Source organism: Lasiodiplodia theobromae, assembly GCF_012971845.1.
Source record: "Lasiodiplodia theobromae strain AM2As chromosome Unknown scaffold_3, whole genome shotgun sequence".
Classification (NCBI taxonomy): domain Eukaryota; kingdom Fungi; phylum Ascomycota; class Dothideomycetes; order Botryosphaeriales; family Botryosphaeriaceae; genus Lasiodiplodia; species Lasiodiplodia theobromae.
This window is the reverse complement of record NW_023336519.1, coordinates 182356-198224: the sequence shown is the minus strand read 5'-3', so window position 1 is coordinate 198224 and position 15869 is coordinate 182356. Positions and strand designations below refer to the sequence as shown.

Genomic DNA, 15869 nt, shown 5'->3' with positions numbered 1-15869 from the left:
GGCGCGCCCCCCGCCGCGCTCGGATGATTCAGGCTCAGATCTCGGCAGCGCATCGCATCGCATCTGGGAGACGCAGCGGCGGCACCACACGCGCTCAATCAGCAATCGCCGGCACTTGCCTTCGCCGCCGCTGGCACGCACGCAGGGAGCGGCTCCTAGCTCTGCCGCGACAGATCTCGATCAGCCGTGGGCGGCCTCCACTTGATTCGTCCCACGGCCTCGGGCCCGCACGCCGCTCGCTTTGCCTCGCATCCGCAGAAGGGGCGCGGCGTGGAGAAAGGGGCGCCAGCGCTCAGCGATGCGCGCACCGGCAGCCCTGCGCGCCGGCCGACGCCAGCCCGCGCGGGCTGCTGGATCGTGATGATGTCGACTTGGAGTGGTGACGCCGTGACGCGCCGCTGGCCCTGCCGCGCTGAAGAAGGCCGTGTCTCGTGTCCAGGGCAGCCAGATCCTGCTCTGCGCGCTGATCTTGCTCGCCGCGCTTGGCGGAGGCGAATCTGAGCCGACATCACCACCGCTAGGCGCTTTATTCCCTACCCACGCCGGCCGCGCACATCGCTCCCTCCTGGTCGCCTGCCCGCGGCGCCCATAAGCTTTGCAAGGGCCGGCCTGCGCAGCACAGATCCGATTAGCAGCAGTCTAACGGCCTCCAGCGCGCGCGCGGCCAGGGTGCCTGCCGCCGTCCACGGGCAGCGATACGACTCCCCGTCAAGTCCCTGCCCTGCTGCGTCGCGGGTCATCTCCGATCGCATCTATCGTCTGCTGCGGCCATCTAGCTAGATATCCCCGTCTTCCCCTCCCATCCCAGCGCCTCCGCCCCGTAATGCCCGTTGCAGCACGCCGTTAAAACTGCTGTCCTCGCTCCCACCCGCACGATCACGGGATACCTCACCACCACACCTATACTGCTGTGCGCGCGACCAGTGACGCCGACCACCTTCTTCGCCAGACTCGCCCGTCACCGAGCGCGCTAGCCCGCCGCCATTGGAGCTGCTCGCCCTCGCCGCGTTCCACCGTCTCGCCTTACGTCAGGCTTCTCTTCACAGCTCCCAGCGCCCGCCTCGCCGGTCCGCCCACACGCCCCCCGCCGCCAGCATTCGCCCGCCCCAAAGACGGCGTTCGCCCGCCGGCAACGCATTACATCACCGCCAGCGCGTGCGTGACGGGCAACTCGTCGCGCCGCCGCTGTCACCTGTTTGCGGGAAGCTACAGCTGCCGGGCGACACAACCCCCCAGAGCCTGAGAGCGTCGTCGTTGGACGCCAGGTAGCGTGTCGATCCGACCACGCTGCCGTCCCGCATGGAAGCAATGGAAGCCGGCAGTCGGCAGAGGTGCGTGTTTGTCTGGCGCAGCGTGTGGACGAGAGTGTATCTAACCTGTTGCTAGCGCCATTTTGCCTTCAATATCTTCCATAGATGCCGAGAAGAGCAGACGAGACGACACGGATTTCCAGCGAAAGCACTCCGCCGCGGCCATGGTCAGCCCGTCGTTTCCCTACTCAAACCCTCCCCCGCCCTACGCCAGCCATCACGCGCCCGCTGCCAGCGCACCGCCAGCAAGCTTAGCAGGCCTCATTTCTCCCCCGGAGTCCCGCCGCACATCTGGAGATGAGAAGGAGCAAAAACCGCCTGCAAGGCAGTCGTTACCGTCCATTCACGAAGCGCTGGCATCCGAGCAGCCAATGCCCTACCCGCCTCACCCAACCTCGACGGCTCCGCCGCCCGCCTCCCAGTACTTCCAGCCTCCGCCGAGCTCGGCAACTTCACATCCGGACTCTGCCAGGAGACACTTCTCTCAGGACTTTTCCTCGCAGCAAACGGACCGGAGTCCATACATGAAGCCGCCCCCTCAGCCACCTTACTCTCAAGCACCACAGGACCCGCCGAGGCCGACATTACCAACTACTCACAATCCTAAACTGCCGACTCTGCACCCGTTACGGACGGAGCCGTCTCCCGTAAACAACTCGAGACCTTCTTCGTTCAGCGCGGGGTATCCTTATTCACAGCAACAGTCTCCAGCATATGAACAGACGCCTCAACAAGCTGCACCGGTGCAACCACAGCAACAGCCATTCGGCTACAACCACCCGTATCCTCCTGCTGCGTATCCCTACAGTGCTCCTCCGCCACCGCCCCCTCCGAGTCAAGTCAACCCTCCTTATCCCCCGTCAGCTCCGGCAGCTTATTCCGCATCGGGAGGCTATCCACCCACGTGGAGGTCCGATGGAGCGGAAGTCAGGCGGGCGGAGGAAAGTAAAAGAGCCGGGAGGAATGCGGGGCCTGCACTCTACGGAGAGTCGGTCAAGCGCCATCTCGACAACTTTGATTTCGAAGCTTCTCTCAACGAGGTAGGTGGTCAACAGACGCCATTCTTAAGCATAACGCTAAAAATGAGACAGATCGCAGAGGGAAGCGGGCGCCTGAACGAATTCCTGAGGATATACGGGCAGCGGGCGCACCATGCTCAGCGGGCTGGGCCTCTCCCGGGCTCAACGCCGGCGATCCACGAAGTCGACGAGTTGATGAAGCAGAGCCAGCGGATCGTGGAATCGTTAGCACGGATCCGTGAAGTGGTGCTAACGACGCAGCAAGCGCACCTGGCTGAACAAGCACAAGACCCGAGGTTCAAGGCAGCAAACGGCTACGAACCCGAAGAGGCCCACAATCCGTATGGAGAGGATCCGAAGGGTGGTGGTGGCTTTGCAGGGTCTGACCCAAAGAAGCGCAGAGGGGTGCGTATCTTTCTGAGACTGGTCAAGTGTGATGGCAAAAGCTGACATGTCTCGCAGCGCGCGGCGCCCCCGGGTCGTTGTCACAGCTGCAACCGGGCGGAAACCCCAGAGTGGCGGAGAGGTCCAGACGGCGCACGTACCCTGTGCAACGCCTGCGGTCTTCGTAAGTTTCACAGCTATTGCCGTAAAGCAAACAGAACACCTGCTGATGCGCTCCAGACTACGCCAAGCTCACACGAAAAATGGGCGCCAACAAGGCGCCTATCGGCAGCTCGAATTTGCGGCCGAAGTCCCTCGGGCCAGGATCACCACCGGCCTGAGGCCGCCTTCGACATTTCAGCAAGGAAAAGCTGCACCGCCGGAGTTGACACCGCATCGGGACGTGAGACTCGCAGATCTCAGCGCTTTTCGGATAGCACGGCATTGCTTATTCCCACGCGGCCGGGAGTCCTCTGGCCGACTCAAAAACTTCGCATAAACCTCGCATCTTTTCGATATGTATGTCTACTTCTTGTGTTTTCGGCAAAAAGGGATCGGCGCCAGGATGATCGAGGACATACTCATTCAGGAGATTACGCGTTTCACAACGCCTGGGGGGAGGGGGCGGCGCCAGGTTGTCCAAGGAAGAAATAACCTGCATTTTGTCTCTTCTAGGGGATCTTCGGGTGGTGCGTCATATGGTCCGGGCAGACGACAGATTCACAGCTATTTTTGCGATTTGCATTGCGGTCGGAAGGAGCATCCGGGCGCCTTGTCAGAGACCCTTATTTCGTTCGTTCTCTTCGACGCTGTCTCATCGGCCGGTCCTTCAGTTGGTCTCTTCCCCTGCATTTTTCTTTGCACACCGAACTGTGGTCAGATTGCTTTTCGGCAAGGTTCATGGTAAGGGACACGGCAGGGCTCGCTTGTCTTTACAGTTTTCGGATCTTTCTGCTTCAACTCTGGACCCGGGGATGCGGGCATTGGCTCGTCGTAACGGCTTTCTGCATGTACGCTGTTTATCCGCGCTGTCTGCTTTTTTTCTCTTTCTCTGTCCCAGGCCTAGAGTTTGTCTTTTCATTTCTGCGAACGCGTGCATGGCATGGGCGGCTACTAGGTCGCTCTCAGCCCCAGGAGTCTCTTGAGTTTTGGCATCGGCGTTGGGGGGAGACACTTGTTCCTTTCAGGGATTGGGCTTGTTCGAAGGCATATTTCCGACTTCTCTTGTACGACTTTATTGAACCTATTCTTTTATCTATTCCACGAGGTAGTGTGGCGGGCGGAGAATGGGGGACGTTGAATGGGAAGACAAGACGACGAGGCACCGCATCTTTCCCGACCGTGACGCATGCGACCGACGGAACCGATGTGCCCGGTGCCGACGAGCATCAATGTCAGGCACCGCAAGGCGACAGTCAGTTTGCCTCGTCCGCCCCGTCCGCCGCGCGCCCGCCGCAGAGCTGGCGCCGCGGGCGCCTGGGCCCCCTTGTTCCAACGCCGCGGACCATGCGGGCCCCGCTACTTGCCGCTCACGATCCCTACAGGCAGCCGCCGTTCCGCTTTCCCCCCGCCGATCGTCTGTCTCTGATTCGTGGCGGCATTTGGAGGTGTCGTCCAGCCTCGAAGCCGGCGCCGCAGCCACCGCCTCCACCGCTTCGCCCTTAAACAGCGGGCGGAACGAAGAAAAAGCAAAGCCACATCTCATCATGACATGATTTCTAACATGATTCTCCCTTGTCTGCTGCGACCAAGACCGACTGATCTGCGTTAGGATACCTTGGCGAAGTTGTTCCGGTCACGACCGCCAGACTTCATGTAAGCTCTTTGCACTGTCAGGTTTTTTGCATTCTTTTGCCTCTCTTTTCGCTCTCTTGCAGCCTCGTTTCTCCTCGTCATGCCCTGCTCATGGGCCGTCGTTTGGGCGTCCAAAAAGCGCGTTTGCTGCAAGTTGCTCTTTGCTTTTCTTCCCCATTTCCCCCTTCCCCTCCCCCTCTCTCATATCCACTCTTCTGAAGCCTCCCTCCTTCTCATGCATCGTCTACCCCGGCACGCACTGTCCAGAACCGGGTGACAGCACCTTTGGTTCCCTGGGACTGGGTCCAATGACGGAAGGGCCGCCGGTACGCCTCGTCTCCGGCGCCGCGTGTTGCACCAGGTTAGGGCAGGGTAACCCTTTGAAAAGAGCCAGCTGCTTGATGAGTTGCCTCCGCCCTTTGGTCAGCGGGACAGCCAGGTCCGCCGCCTGATACAGCGTAGAGTACCGAAGCGCCGTTATGCATCATGTTGCGTCAAAGATGACCACCGCCCTTCCAGATTCACACATGCCTTCTCACTGCGCATCTGCTTTTCTTTGTCCCTACTACCAGTCTGTCGGTGCTTGTCGCGTGTCGTTCACCCCTTCCATCCGTCACTCTCCATCGGTTTCTTGTTTGAGACAAGAGTAGTTGGTCAGATTCGCGGTGATACCGATGCGAACTACACTTCACCCAACTGTCTCTCTTCGCTCCTGGCAGATCACTGTCCCGTCTCCCCCCTCGTCACCGCATGCTCAGCTCGCGCTCAGGTGCATGCGTGTGCGCGAGTGCGTGGCTCGCCTTGCCGCCGGTCCCTGTTCATGCTCTTTTGCGATCCGGTCCCAGGCGGGCGGCTACCTATGCATGCACACGGCGGTAAGTGGGCAGAGCAACGACGAGGCTACCTGAAATGGGCAATGCGGATGTCCACGGGAGAAAAAAAGAAAAAAGCAAAGACAACGGCCCTTTCTCTCGTCCTCGGCTGTTCCCACAGCATGCGTCTCAACCCCCTATTTTTTTCGATCTCTATAGGCAAGTTAGATGGGGGCACAAAGACGACGCAATATGGTGGGGTTGGCCTTCCAAAAACGCCTTAAGCGCCCTTCACCAGCGGAACCGCAGCGGGCAAGCTAGTCGGGCGATTCGGCCTCTCTGTCTCTGTACTCACAGACTTTTTTTTTAGTAGAATCGTCTGATTACTCTCCTGTTACTAACCGAGGCTCCTTCCGATGGGTCCAGACAATTTCCACCTTCTCTCCGCTGGCGCGCTTGGGGAGGGGAGAGCCAGGCATGCGGGATACCACTGACTAGACGTGAGGGGCTGGACGTCCAAGAAGTGCGGGCAACAAGAGTAAAGGTACCGTGGGTTTCGGTGGCCGGGGCGCCCGCTCGTCCCGCTGCACCAGCGCGCCCCGCTAGGGCACAGCACCAGCTCTCGTTGCAAATAATTGGTGCGGAACAGCGGCCGAGGCAATGCCCTCTTATGGAAGCTCACTTGCAGGCAAGCAGGCTTTTTTTTCTCTCTCTCGCATTTATTATTCCTGCTCTCTTGCGCCTTCCGTCCCCCCTTCTTATGACGCGCTTGTTTCTCTCTTAAATTGCTTCTGGGGTTTGTGAGACGTCGTCCCTTGTTTTCTTTAACCCCGGAGCTCTCCATTGATTCCAAAGCCTGTCTTTGGTTCCGTGCTTTAGCCGGATCTTGCATTGCATCTGGCGACCCATGACATGCAAGTGCTGTCCCAGCATTTTGTTTTCTCCGTGCCCCAGCAACGACCGGTCTCGCGCGGGTTTCCCAATACAACTAGAAATGCGAGGCCAGAGAGCGGCACGGCACGGGCAAGAGAAAAAATATTTCGGAAGATTCCTGCGGGACATAGCTTGCTCAATCAAGTAAAGCAAAGGAGACGGTGAAAAGAGGCACAGAGAGTGAACGAAAGGGCAACAGAAAACAACAAAGAATCCTACACACACAGACACACGCATCTGCTCGCCCTAAAATCGCAAACCCCACGATCGCCCCACCGCATTCGATCATTTTGGGACGGGCTCAGGGCAGCTGTTGTTGGCAGAGACATGGGATCTCGCTTGTTCTTTCCTCGCCGAGCGATCGCGTGGCCTCCTGTTTGTCACTTTCGGTCTTTCTTTCTCTGAACTAAATCAACTATTTGCTTGCTCGCTCCCTGCAAGTTGGATGTTCACGTTTTGTTGGTGGCCCCAGCTCTGCCAGATGGGCCGATACCGTGTTCGGAATGGTTCCCATCGTCATTTCATCTCTCGCGCTGGTTGGAGAGAGGAAGAGGGGGGGGAAGATGGTCACTGTGGCGCTTTTGCGCTTTCCGAGCCGCTCTGCCCCTCTTCCTCTTTTCCCCTCTTCCCGCCGCGGAAGCGCCCTCCCCCCCGGCTACGCAAATCTCAAATCGCGATCAGCCGGCCGGCTCGGTGGCAACGTCGGCCGCTACGGGGGGTGATGTTGGAGAAAAAAAATTGAAATCAATCGATTGGCTCACAGGCTCCTGCAAGGACCGATGACGTGCCTTTTTTTGGTACCTGCCTGCCGTTCGTATACACACACCTTACGTCGTCGCCTCTCCCAACCACCCACCAAACCTACGCTCTTGCCATGGGCAACCAAAATGAAGAACTGATTCATGGCAAGTCAGATTTAGGTGACTACATGCGGACCTTACTCGCTTTGGTGTGTCACATGCAAGCAGAAAGAAGGGGGGGAAAAAGTGTAACGGATAATTCCGATACAAGCTTTCGGATTTAGGTAGGTACCAGCCAGCCAAGAAAGCAAAGCAAAGAAAGGATGAAGGAAGAACCGAGATCTCTCGCATACCTACGCGCCATCGCGTGGCCGGCCCGGCTCGGTTGGGAGGGGGGCAATCAAGAAAGAGAAAAAAAAATCGAAATGAAAATCCATCAGGGCCACGTGCGGGATGGTCATGGTGGTGGTTAGTAGTGCGCGGCGCGCCCGCTCCCATCTTTCTGGGGCCGCTCCGAAGCGCGCGCGGGTGGAGATCGGAGATCGACTGCGGCGGCGTTTTGCGGCGTGAGCAGCGGCGGCAAGACGGCGCGTCCGGCAAGCAGTCATGCGGGCGGGCAACGAAGATGAGTGTGCACCATTCTTTTTTTTTCTCTCATTTAATCTCTCGATGGTGTGGGGAAACTAAAACCCTCTCAAATCTGCTTTCGTTTCGGGGGCCATGGCCGAGAGAACCGACGGCGGGGCCAACGGTCGTTGATGAGATTGTGAATTGTGATAACCGAGAGATGATCGGTTAGCGGATATAGCACGTACGCATCCGATACATGTCGTACGTTTTTCCCGCGTTACTGTTACTCTTTTGTGTGGTATTCTACATTACCCTGAGGACCATGGTGTGGACCGGGAATGGGATAGATCCGTTTCTCCGTTATCTCGGGCCATCGTGTGATCTGGCATTGCCCCTCGGGGAGAGACGATGAAGATGAACGGGATTCTCCCGAGCAGTGTGGCGATGGAGGCCGTGCCGCCAGTGTCTAGAACTCGTGGGGTTTGGGATCACGCCATGGCGAACTGAAAGGCTGTGCTCCGGGGAAAAGACCAGTTCGCCGGAAGGTATGGCCGGTATATCAGAGTCGTGTGATTATCACGTCGGTGGCGTGAAAGTTGACGGAACGAACTACTCTTTCTTTCGTTGATGCTCGGGACTGGTCACCGTCGTAGACCAACCACTAATCTAGTGGTGGCCAATAAGGCACAGCATCTTAATAGCCGTTCTTAGCATTTCGACCAATCAGGCTAGTTTCTAGAATCACTTCGAGGCCAATCAAAGGACAGTGACTATTGAGTGATCTAAATACAAGGCTAGCATGAAATTCACCAGTACTAGTTACCGCTCCCACAGCTGTAAGCGTTGTTCTTCCTACTTCGGTAGTAGCTGCGGTTTGAGGCGATGGCCATGGCCTGACTAAGCTTCCCGCTTAGTGACTTCAACCCCAGGCCACTGTTTTGATGGTGACTGCTTCGACTGCTCCTCCGCTATGTTCAGTCCAGAGCCAACGAGGAGAAACCGCAACTCTAAGACTGAAGACTGGTAAAGAGGCATACACGAGGCATGTTTTGTCACTGTTGCGGGGACCTTTTTTTTTAATGAATGTATAGGTGGGGATTAAGTTTACCATCATAACAGCATTAACAATACACCAGCTTCTAAACCATCAGGAAAAGGAGAAACATAACCGAGCCCAATCTACAGTACCAAATACTTGCTTGACCAACTCTTTCAGAGCCCTTGCGCGACCAGCACGCTACCATGATTACCACAGATCAAACAAGATTACCAAAGAAACTTCTGCCCAGGATAAGATTACAGGGCAAGACCGAATTATCTATTACCGTCCACCAGGGAGGAAGTGAGACACACCATTCGTGCTGCTACGCTTAGAGCTTTCCGAGAGTGCCGCGAGTGAAGTGGCGCTTGCGGAGATTGTACTCGATGGCACGCTTCTTGGCGGCAGCGCTCTGCGTGAAGGCAACGGAGCCACCGAAAGGACCTAGTAGCAGTAGCGTGTCAGTCATACACATGATGAAGATGATCATCTCGTATTGTAGAAGTGATTACTCACCAGCAGGCGTGTTATTGCGGATCCGGGCCACGCAAACATTCTGGGCCCCGCCGGCCTGGCCGGAGCAGGTCATGCCCTGCGGCATCTGGACCTTGACGGGGAAGTCGGTCGTCGTGGTTCCGGACAGGCCCAGGGCGATGCCAGGCACATCCTGGGTGACTGCGGCCTTCTGGAAAGCAGCCGGGTCGGTGCCGCCCGACGTAGGGTCGATGTCGGCCGTCAGCGGGCCCGCGCCGTCCTGGTTGACCTGGTGGTACGTCACGGAGATGGTGCCATCGTCCGAGCACGTCGGAAGACCGGAGGTCGCGCCAGTGCCCGCTGCCTTGGAGACACCGTTCTCGGCGGCGCCGTTCTGCGCCTTCGTGCCGTCGGCCTCGGCGGTGGCGCCGCCGCCATTGCCATTGCCATTGCCATTGCCATTGCCATTGCCATTGCCATTGCCATTGCCGCCGTTGCCGCCGCCACCGAGGAGGTTGGAGAGCAGACCACGCTTGTGCTTCTTGTTGCTGGCGGCGGTACCGGTGGCACCGTTGCCGTTGCCCATGAAGTTGGCGATGGCGGCAGCAGCGTCGACGGGGCCAGCCCCCTTAGTGCGGCCGAGAGCGCTGGCCCTGTTGCCACCAAGCTCGCGGTCACGGATGATGGAAGTGTCATCTTCGGCGCCTGAGGCGGGGCTGGGAGAGTCACGAGGAGTGCCATCGATGACTGGGATAGGTCAGTGAGAGTTCTGATATGCGTGACTATTCATGCCATACCAGAAAGACCGGGCATGTTCACACCGTTCGCGCCCTGAATCTCAGTGACGACCCCGTGAGCAGTAGCCTGTGCCGCCAGGGCAGTGAGGAGGACAACAGCTGAGTAACGCATATTGATTGATGGGATGAGATGTGGTGTTTTGATGATGGAAGTGGTTCGAAATGGGAGTATTACTGAATGACTGAATTAAGTTGAGCGTGGTGAGCGGCCTGCGCAGGGGGAATTAGAGTGAAGCTGATGAGAAGCTGAGAAGTGATGGTGCTGATGATGGTGTCTCTTGGAGGAGAAGGTACGAGGCCTTTATATCCCTCTCGACTGCCTTGGGATGCTTTAGTTGGAAGCTTAGCTATAGTCTCTACTCAACGCATGCAGTAAGCCAGAGAGCCTGGAAAGCCAGCGGAATGCTCAGGCCGAGCGGCTACGATAGCCGTGATACTAGCTGAGGATGGAAGTTGTGTGAGAAGTGGAGATGGATGAGACGTCAACTGACGAACCAGAAGACGTTTGACGAGCGGAATCTCAAAAAGGTAAGCATCGCGAAGATGGTGGATGGTGTGGAGGCAGGAGGGGGTATGACTAGTTGATGCAAATAAGCTCTAACGGCCGTGCTTTTCCCGGTCGATCTCCGCCCAAGGCGGGTGTTGAGGCGCAGGTGCGGAGCGCGATGGTGTCCAAATGCAGACGAAATCCCCACACAATCAGTTTCGAAGCACAGCCTCTGAGTCTCAACATACGGGCTGTGAGAATTCGGCCATTCAGATGTGCTGGAGGTCATCAACATCCGAGGCACTGCCAGTGAGTTCACCGAGTTTGCAGCGCTAGTGGTCGAGTGAACGCATGAATGTGTCTTGCAGCAAGTGGCGCAGCGGTATCAGATTGTAAACTCGGAGGGCTGGATGCGGACGAGCAGGCCTCGGCCTCGGCTGGGCTTGTTGGTGGTGGGAAAGAGCCTCAGGCGGGAGATCTCCAGCGCAATTTCGGTTATCGCTGGACGGCATGATAGTCTTCATCTATACAAGCTTGGCGTGGTGTTTATCTGTTTTTGGGTGTTTGGTGCAAAACAACATCACCTTCTTCACGCAGCTCATCAGCGCCGCTTCTGTCGCTCCAGGAAAGAACCGAGGTAGTTGGGCTGAACCGACACCGAGCGGCTAGTGACGCCGTCGGAGAGGCTCTTAGGACCCATGCGCTAAGGCCATGGAGCGAGCAGGCGGAGGAGCAAACGGTTTGCTGCAGACGAGGCGCAGGCGCGATTCAGAAGCAGAGAAAGAGAAGCTCCGACGTTGTTTGTCTGGCCTTTCACACAGGAGAATCTTTGCAAGGGGGCGAGGTGTGGTGCAGTGTGTGTGGCCAGCCAAGGTGAAACGGCGAAGCTTAGGAAGCTGCGACACCAACGAGGCTGCTCGCTTAGGCAGCTACCTATCCACAACAACTCCAACCCCTCTCCTCAAAACGGTCACCAGCGCGACCTTCGGATCATCAAAACTCATCCGTCACGGTGACATTCGCGCAGCAGCATCATGCAGCCGACCGGTTCATACACGCAAGAAGATGACGCTCATCGTGACCAAGTCTCGTTCGAGCGGTAAGCAGCACAACGTCATGTACTATATAAGCTATGCACAACCTCTCGCCCGCTCATCACATCCTCATCCGATGACCTAGCATCCGCATCATCCGAGCTCTTCTCTCGTCCGCATCCTTCAGGCTTGCGCTCGTACGAGGTTCTCATCATTGGCTAAAGGCTAAGTGGCCTCCCAGCTCTCGTGCCTCGTTGGTCATCCGGACCTGAATAAGATTTTTCTGACGAGCTTGCACATAGCGGTGCACAGCATGGCGCACCTACATCCTACACTTACCGCCGAGTTACACAGATCCGTTGAATGCACCGTTGCCCTTCGCGCCATCATCAGCCCGACATCGTGTTCTCAGCCGGCATCGTGGCTTGCGGATTAAGGAGCCTCTTGTCTCCGGCCAACATGTCCTGGCCGGATGTTCGGCTGGAAACAAGCCGAGTCCAAGGCCATGACTTGGCGCGGGGCTACTCAACGAGCCTCGGTAGCAAGACGGCAAGAGCACACTACTCCACACAATCCCCGCAAAGAGGCGTCCGCTCGGCAACGACCCGCCTCCACAGTCGCTAGATTATGACGGTCCCGGCAATTCGTGGATATTGCTCCCGACTCAGCTCACCGTATCCGCTTCTTAAACATGTCTACCTGCCGCGCCCCAGTCACTTTCCCTTTCTGCCGTGTCTCTTGCTCGCCAGCATTTCTCTCAAACCCCCGTTTCCCCACTGTTCCCACCCTTATCCACTGATCTGATCCATTGCGTAATCTATCCCTGGCAACAAAACTTAAGACATCGTCCGCCTCAGCTCCCTACGAAGTCTTCACATCAAATAAGAAAAATGACAATAAAATCCCGCTACCAGGTCGACATTCCGGCCGTCGACCTGTCCACTTATCTCTTCCAGTCGCCCACAGCTACTCTTCCCGCTCGCAAGGCATTTCTGGACGCGATAAGCCCGGAGAAGTACTTCCTGACCTTTCCAGAGTTCCGGTTATGGACGCAGCGCTTCGCGGCCGGTTTGCAGGCGGCAGGTTTCCAGCCGGGCGACCGGTTACTGCTCTTCTCCGGCAACACCATCTTCTTCCCTGTGGTGCTGATTGGCACCGTCATGGCGGGCGGCATCTTCACCGGTGCTAACCCGACGTACGTGGCGCGCGAGCTAGCCTACCAGTTGAAGGACTCCGGGGCGCGCTTCCTGATCTGCTCGGAGCAGAGCATGGCGACGGGTCTGGAGGCAGCGCGGAGCATCGGCATGGGCGAGGACCACATCTTCGCCTTCGATGACGGCTACGCAACATTCGACGGCAAGGGCAAGGGCGTTGCCGGCACCGGTGTGCGGCACTGGAGCACGCTGCTAGCCTCGCCCGAGACAGGCGCCAGGTTCGCCTGGCAGAAGCTGACGGCGCCGGACGACCTGCACCGGACGGTGGTGCTGAACTACTCATCGGGAACGACGGGCGTGCCCAAGGGGGTCGAGATCACTCACCGCAACTACGTCGCCAACACGCACCAGACGCTCTCGTGGGCACGCATGGACCCGGAATTCGAGGAGCGCACCAACCGCGCGCGCTATCTGGCCTTCGTGCCCTTCTACCACGCCATGGGCCAGACCATCTTCTGTGCACACGCACCGCTAGTCGGCATCCCCGTGTATGTCATGCAGAAGTTCGACTTCACTCGCATGCTCGATTGCATCCAGCGCCACCGCATAACTGACCTCGGCCTCGTGCCGCCCGTCGTTGTCGCCCTCGCAAAGCATCCCTCGGTCGCCAACTACGACCTCTCCAGCATCGAGCGCATCGGCTGCGGCGCCGCCCCGCTCAGCCGTGAGATGTGCGTCGAGCTCGAGCGCCGCCTGTCGCCCGATGGGCTCCGCGTCAACGTCAAGCAGGGCTGGGGCATGACCGAGATCACCTGCACGGCGACGGGCTGGCACCCGACGGCGCGGAGCGAGACCAGCTCTGTCGGCGAGCTCGCGCCCAACGTCGAAGCCAAGATCGTGCCGGCCGACGGCTCGTCCGACGACGAGGTCCCGCGCAAGGAGCGCGGCGAGCTGTGGATCCGCGCGCCCAACGTCATGAAGGGCTACTGGAACAAGCCCGAAGCCACAGCTGAGACGCTGACGCCTGATGGCTGGCTGAAGACGGGTGATATCGCGTATGCCGATGACGAGGGGTTCTTGTGGATCGTCGACCGCAAGAAGGAGCTCATCAAGGTCAAGGGCAACCAGGTCGCCCCCGCCGAGCTCGAGGCGTTGCTGCTGGAGAACGAGGGTTTGGCGGATGCGGCGGTCGTGGGGGTTACGATCAAGGGTGAGGAGGTGCCGCGGGCGTACGTCGTCAGGAGCGAGAAGGGGCAGGGGTTGACGGAGCAGGACGTCGTGGCATTTATGGATGGGAGGGTGAGCAAGACTAAGAGGTTGGCGGGCGGGGTTAAGTTTGTCGACGCTATCCCCAAGAATCCGGTAAGTCTGCACGAATCAGTGTCCATTGTTATGGGGTCTTGCGGCTAACGGTTTTATGTGCAGAGCGGGAAGATATTGCGGAAGCTAGTGAGAGACCAAGCGCAAGCAGAAGTGTCGAGAGAGGCGAAGCTATGAGGTAAGAATTATGTTCAGATGCTGGTCAAGTGGAAAGAGGGACAGTTAGATGGTTTTACATATTTCCTTAGACAAAGACTAAGAGATTTTTGACGCCGGTCATTATCTGTAACCAGTATTTTTATGCTATGTGAATAATTCACTGTTTTGACTAAGCCAGAAAGCTTCATTTGGAGATCAGCACAACCGGAAGGAACTCTCGTTGAATGTGCGCCAAGTCGGCTTGCATTGATAAACGAGTGGACTAATCGGTCTCTGTTGGAGCTTGATGATGTTAAGCTCAAGGCGTCTCGGAACGCACGACTAAGCTAATTGGCTCTTCTTCAATGACATATGACGGAGAAAATCGGACTTACACAGTCCCCTCTCGTAGCCGGTGGCTAGCGTGGATTTGTTTTTTTGCTCATGTCATGGGTAGTTGAAGCTATCGTCCGGACGTGTAAGGCAGAAACTGTATCAACAAAGCGCTTAGAGCAGCAGAACGACCTGGGGTCACTCACGAGTTCGGCAAGAACCCCCTGGTCATCTCGGAGGAAACGTTGACGATCCCTCGAGTTGGGTTGGGAAAAGCCTCTCTGGAAGAGCAGCTCGACCGACAAGACCAGGGTTTGAACATTCCCCGTCAGGATCTTCCCCACATGGTCCGCATCCAGCTGGCCCACGGGACGGTTCTCGTCGTAGGCTGCGTTGTTGACCATGATGTGGAGCTTGCCGCCGAACTCGCTCTCCACGGCGTCGACCAAACGCGTGGGGGTGTCGGTCAAGAGGATGTCGGCTGGGAGGCCGATGATCTTGGATGCTGTGTACGGGGATGATTCGTACACGCTCTGTACAGAGCGTGCAAGCTCGTCTAGGTGATGGAGGGATGTTGGGGCAGAACACGTCCCCAGCACCGATGCACCACGTAATGCAAGTTCAAAGGCAATTGCGCGGCCGATGCCCCGCAAGGCGCCCCTGTATTATGTGGAGATGATTTAGCCAATCGAGCTGGAAAACTGTAGCCATAGTTTAGAGCAAGTTAGGGTTACGACTGTGCTGGTAGCGAGTAGGCCCTTTTATGCTTGAACCATGGAAGGCAATACCCGTGGAACCATATTAATACTGTGATTTAGTTAAAAAATTTTCAAAATGCAGTCAAACTTTGATTGACATGGTATTTAGGTAGGAGGATATCAGGCTGCGCTGTGCCACTTCCCTTCAGTGTGCTACTTCCCTTGTACTGGCGGCGTTGTGACTTCCCACCACCACACCATGGAGAGCTCCTACCACCTCTACGAGGGCAGCAGCAATGCCGTCCTACAGTATGACGACTTCGCAGATCCTACTACTCTCTGTGACGACGCAGAATACTTGTCAAATTCAAGCACCATGGCCGAGTCTAAGAAGCCCCCCTCGCGAGCCGCTAACGCTATGGGTACACCCCATTTCGAGCACAGTATCCTCGCACCACGCCGCATTACGATACGCAACAGCATAGAGGAATTCCCAGACCAGCGAGCGTTTGACCACTTTGGCTTACCAAGGCCCAAACCGAAGAACAAGAACGAATTCGAAGCGTACCGCACCATCCCCGAGCTCTCACAATCCACGATTTGGGTTAGAACGGACCTAGAATTCGCAACAGAGGTCCAGGAGGAGTGGAAAGCCCTGCGAGACTGGTCGCTGAATGAGGGCGAGCGCGAGACGAAGGCATACGAGATTTTGCTTTGTGCCGAAAGGCGTCGACCGGGCTTTTTGCCCAAGAGTCAATTTACCACTGAGCGAATGATTAAGCTCAACATAAAGCCTCAAGAAGATCAAATCTGGAGTGCTCCACCAGTTCTCG

General features: G+C 57.3%; 4 protein-coding genes across 4 annotated transcripts; 2 read left to right on the top strand and 2 right to left on the bottom strand.

Annotated features, from left to right (window-relative positions):
- Positions 1 to 1299: 1299 nt before the first annotated feature.
- Positions 1300 to 3054, top strand: LTHEOB_1014 (Zinc finger GATA-type protein; the record flags this gene model as incomplete). Its single annotated transcript, XM_035506752.1, has 5 exons — positions 1300 to 1331; positions 1387 to 2350; positions 2402 to 2734; positions 2792 to 2897; positions 2954 to 3054. The coding sequence occupies 5 exons, from the start codon at positions 1300 to 1302 to the stop codon at positions 3052 to 3054; spliced, it is 1536 nt and encodes a 511-aa protein (XP_035367361.1).
- Positions 3055 to 8932: 5878 nt separating this feature from the next.
- LTHEOB_1013 (Cell surface protein) lies at positions 8933 to 9984 on the bottom strand (the record flags this gene model as incomplete). Its single annotated transcript, XM_035506741.1, has 3 exons — positions 8933 to 9045; positions 9118 to 9822; positions 9873 to 9984. The coding sequence occupies 3 exons, from the start codon at positions 9982 to 9984 to the stop codon at positions 8933 to 8935; spliced, it is 930 nt and encodes a 309-aa protein (XP_035367360.1).
- A 2299-nt stretch (positions 9985 to 12283) lies between these two features.
- On the top strand, positions 12284 to 14044 carry LTHEOB_1012 (4-coumarate- ligase; the record flags this gene model as incomplete). The annotated part of the gene is made up of 2 exons (XM_035506730.1): positions 12284 to 13909; positions 13973 to 14044. 2 exons carry the CDS (start codon positions 12284 to 12286, stop codon positions 14042 to 14044), a joined length of 1698 nt encoding a protein of 565 aa, XP_035367359.1.
- A 424-nt stretch (positions 14045 to 14468) lies between these two features.
- On the bottom strand, positions 14469 to 15138 carry LTHEOB_1011 (Short-chain dehydrogenase/reductase SDR; the record flags this gene model as incomplete). The annotated part of the gene is made up of 3 exons (XM_035506719.1): positions 14469 to 14495; positions 14545 to 14871; positions 15127 to 15138. The coding sequence occupies 3 exons, from the start codon at positions 15136 to 15138 to the stop codon at positions 14469 to 14471; spliced, it is 366 nt and encodes a 121-aa protein (XP_035367358.1).
- Between the last annotated feature and the right edge of the window lie 731 nt (positions 15139 to 15869).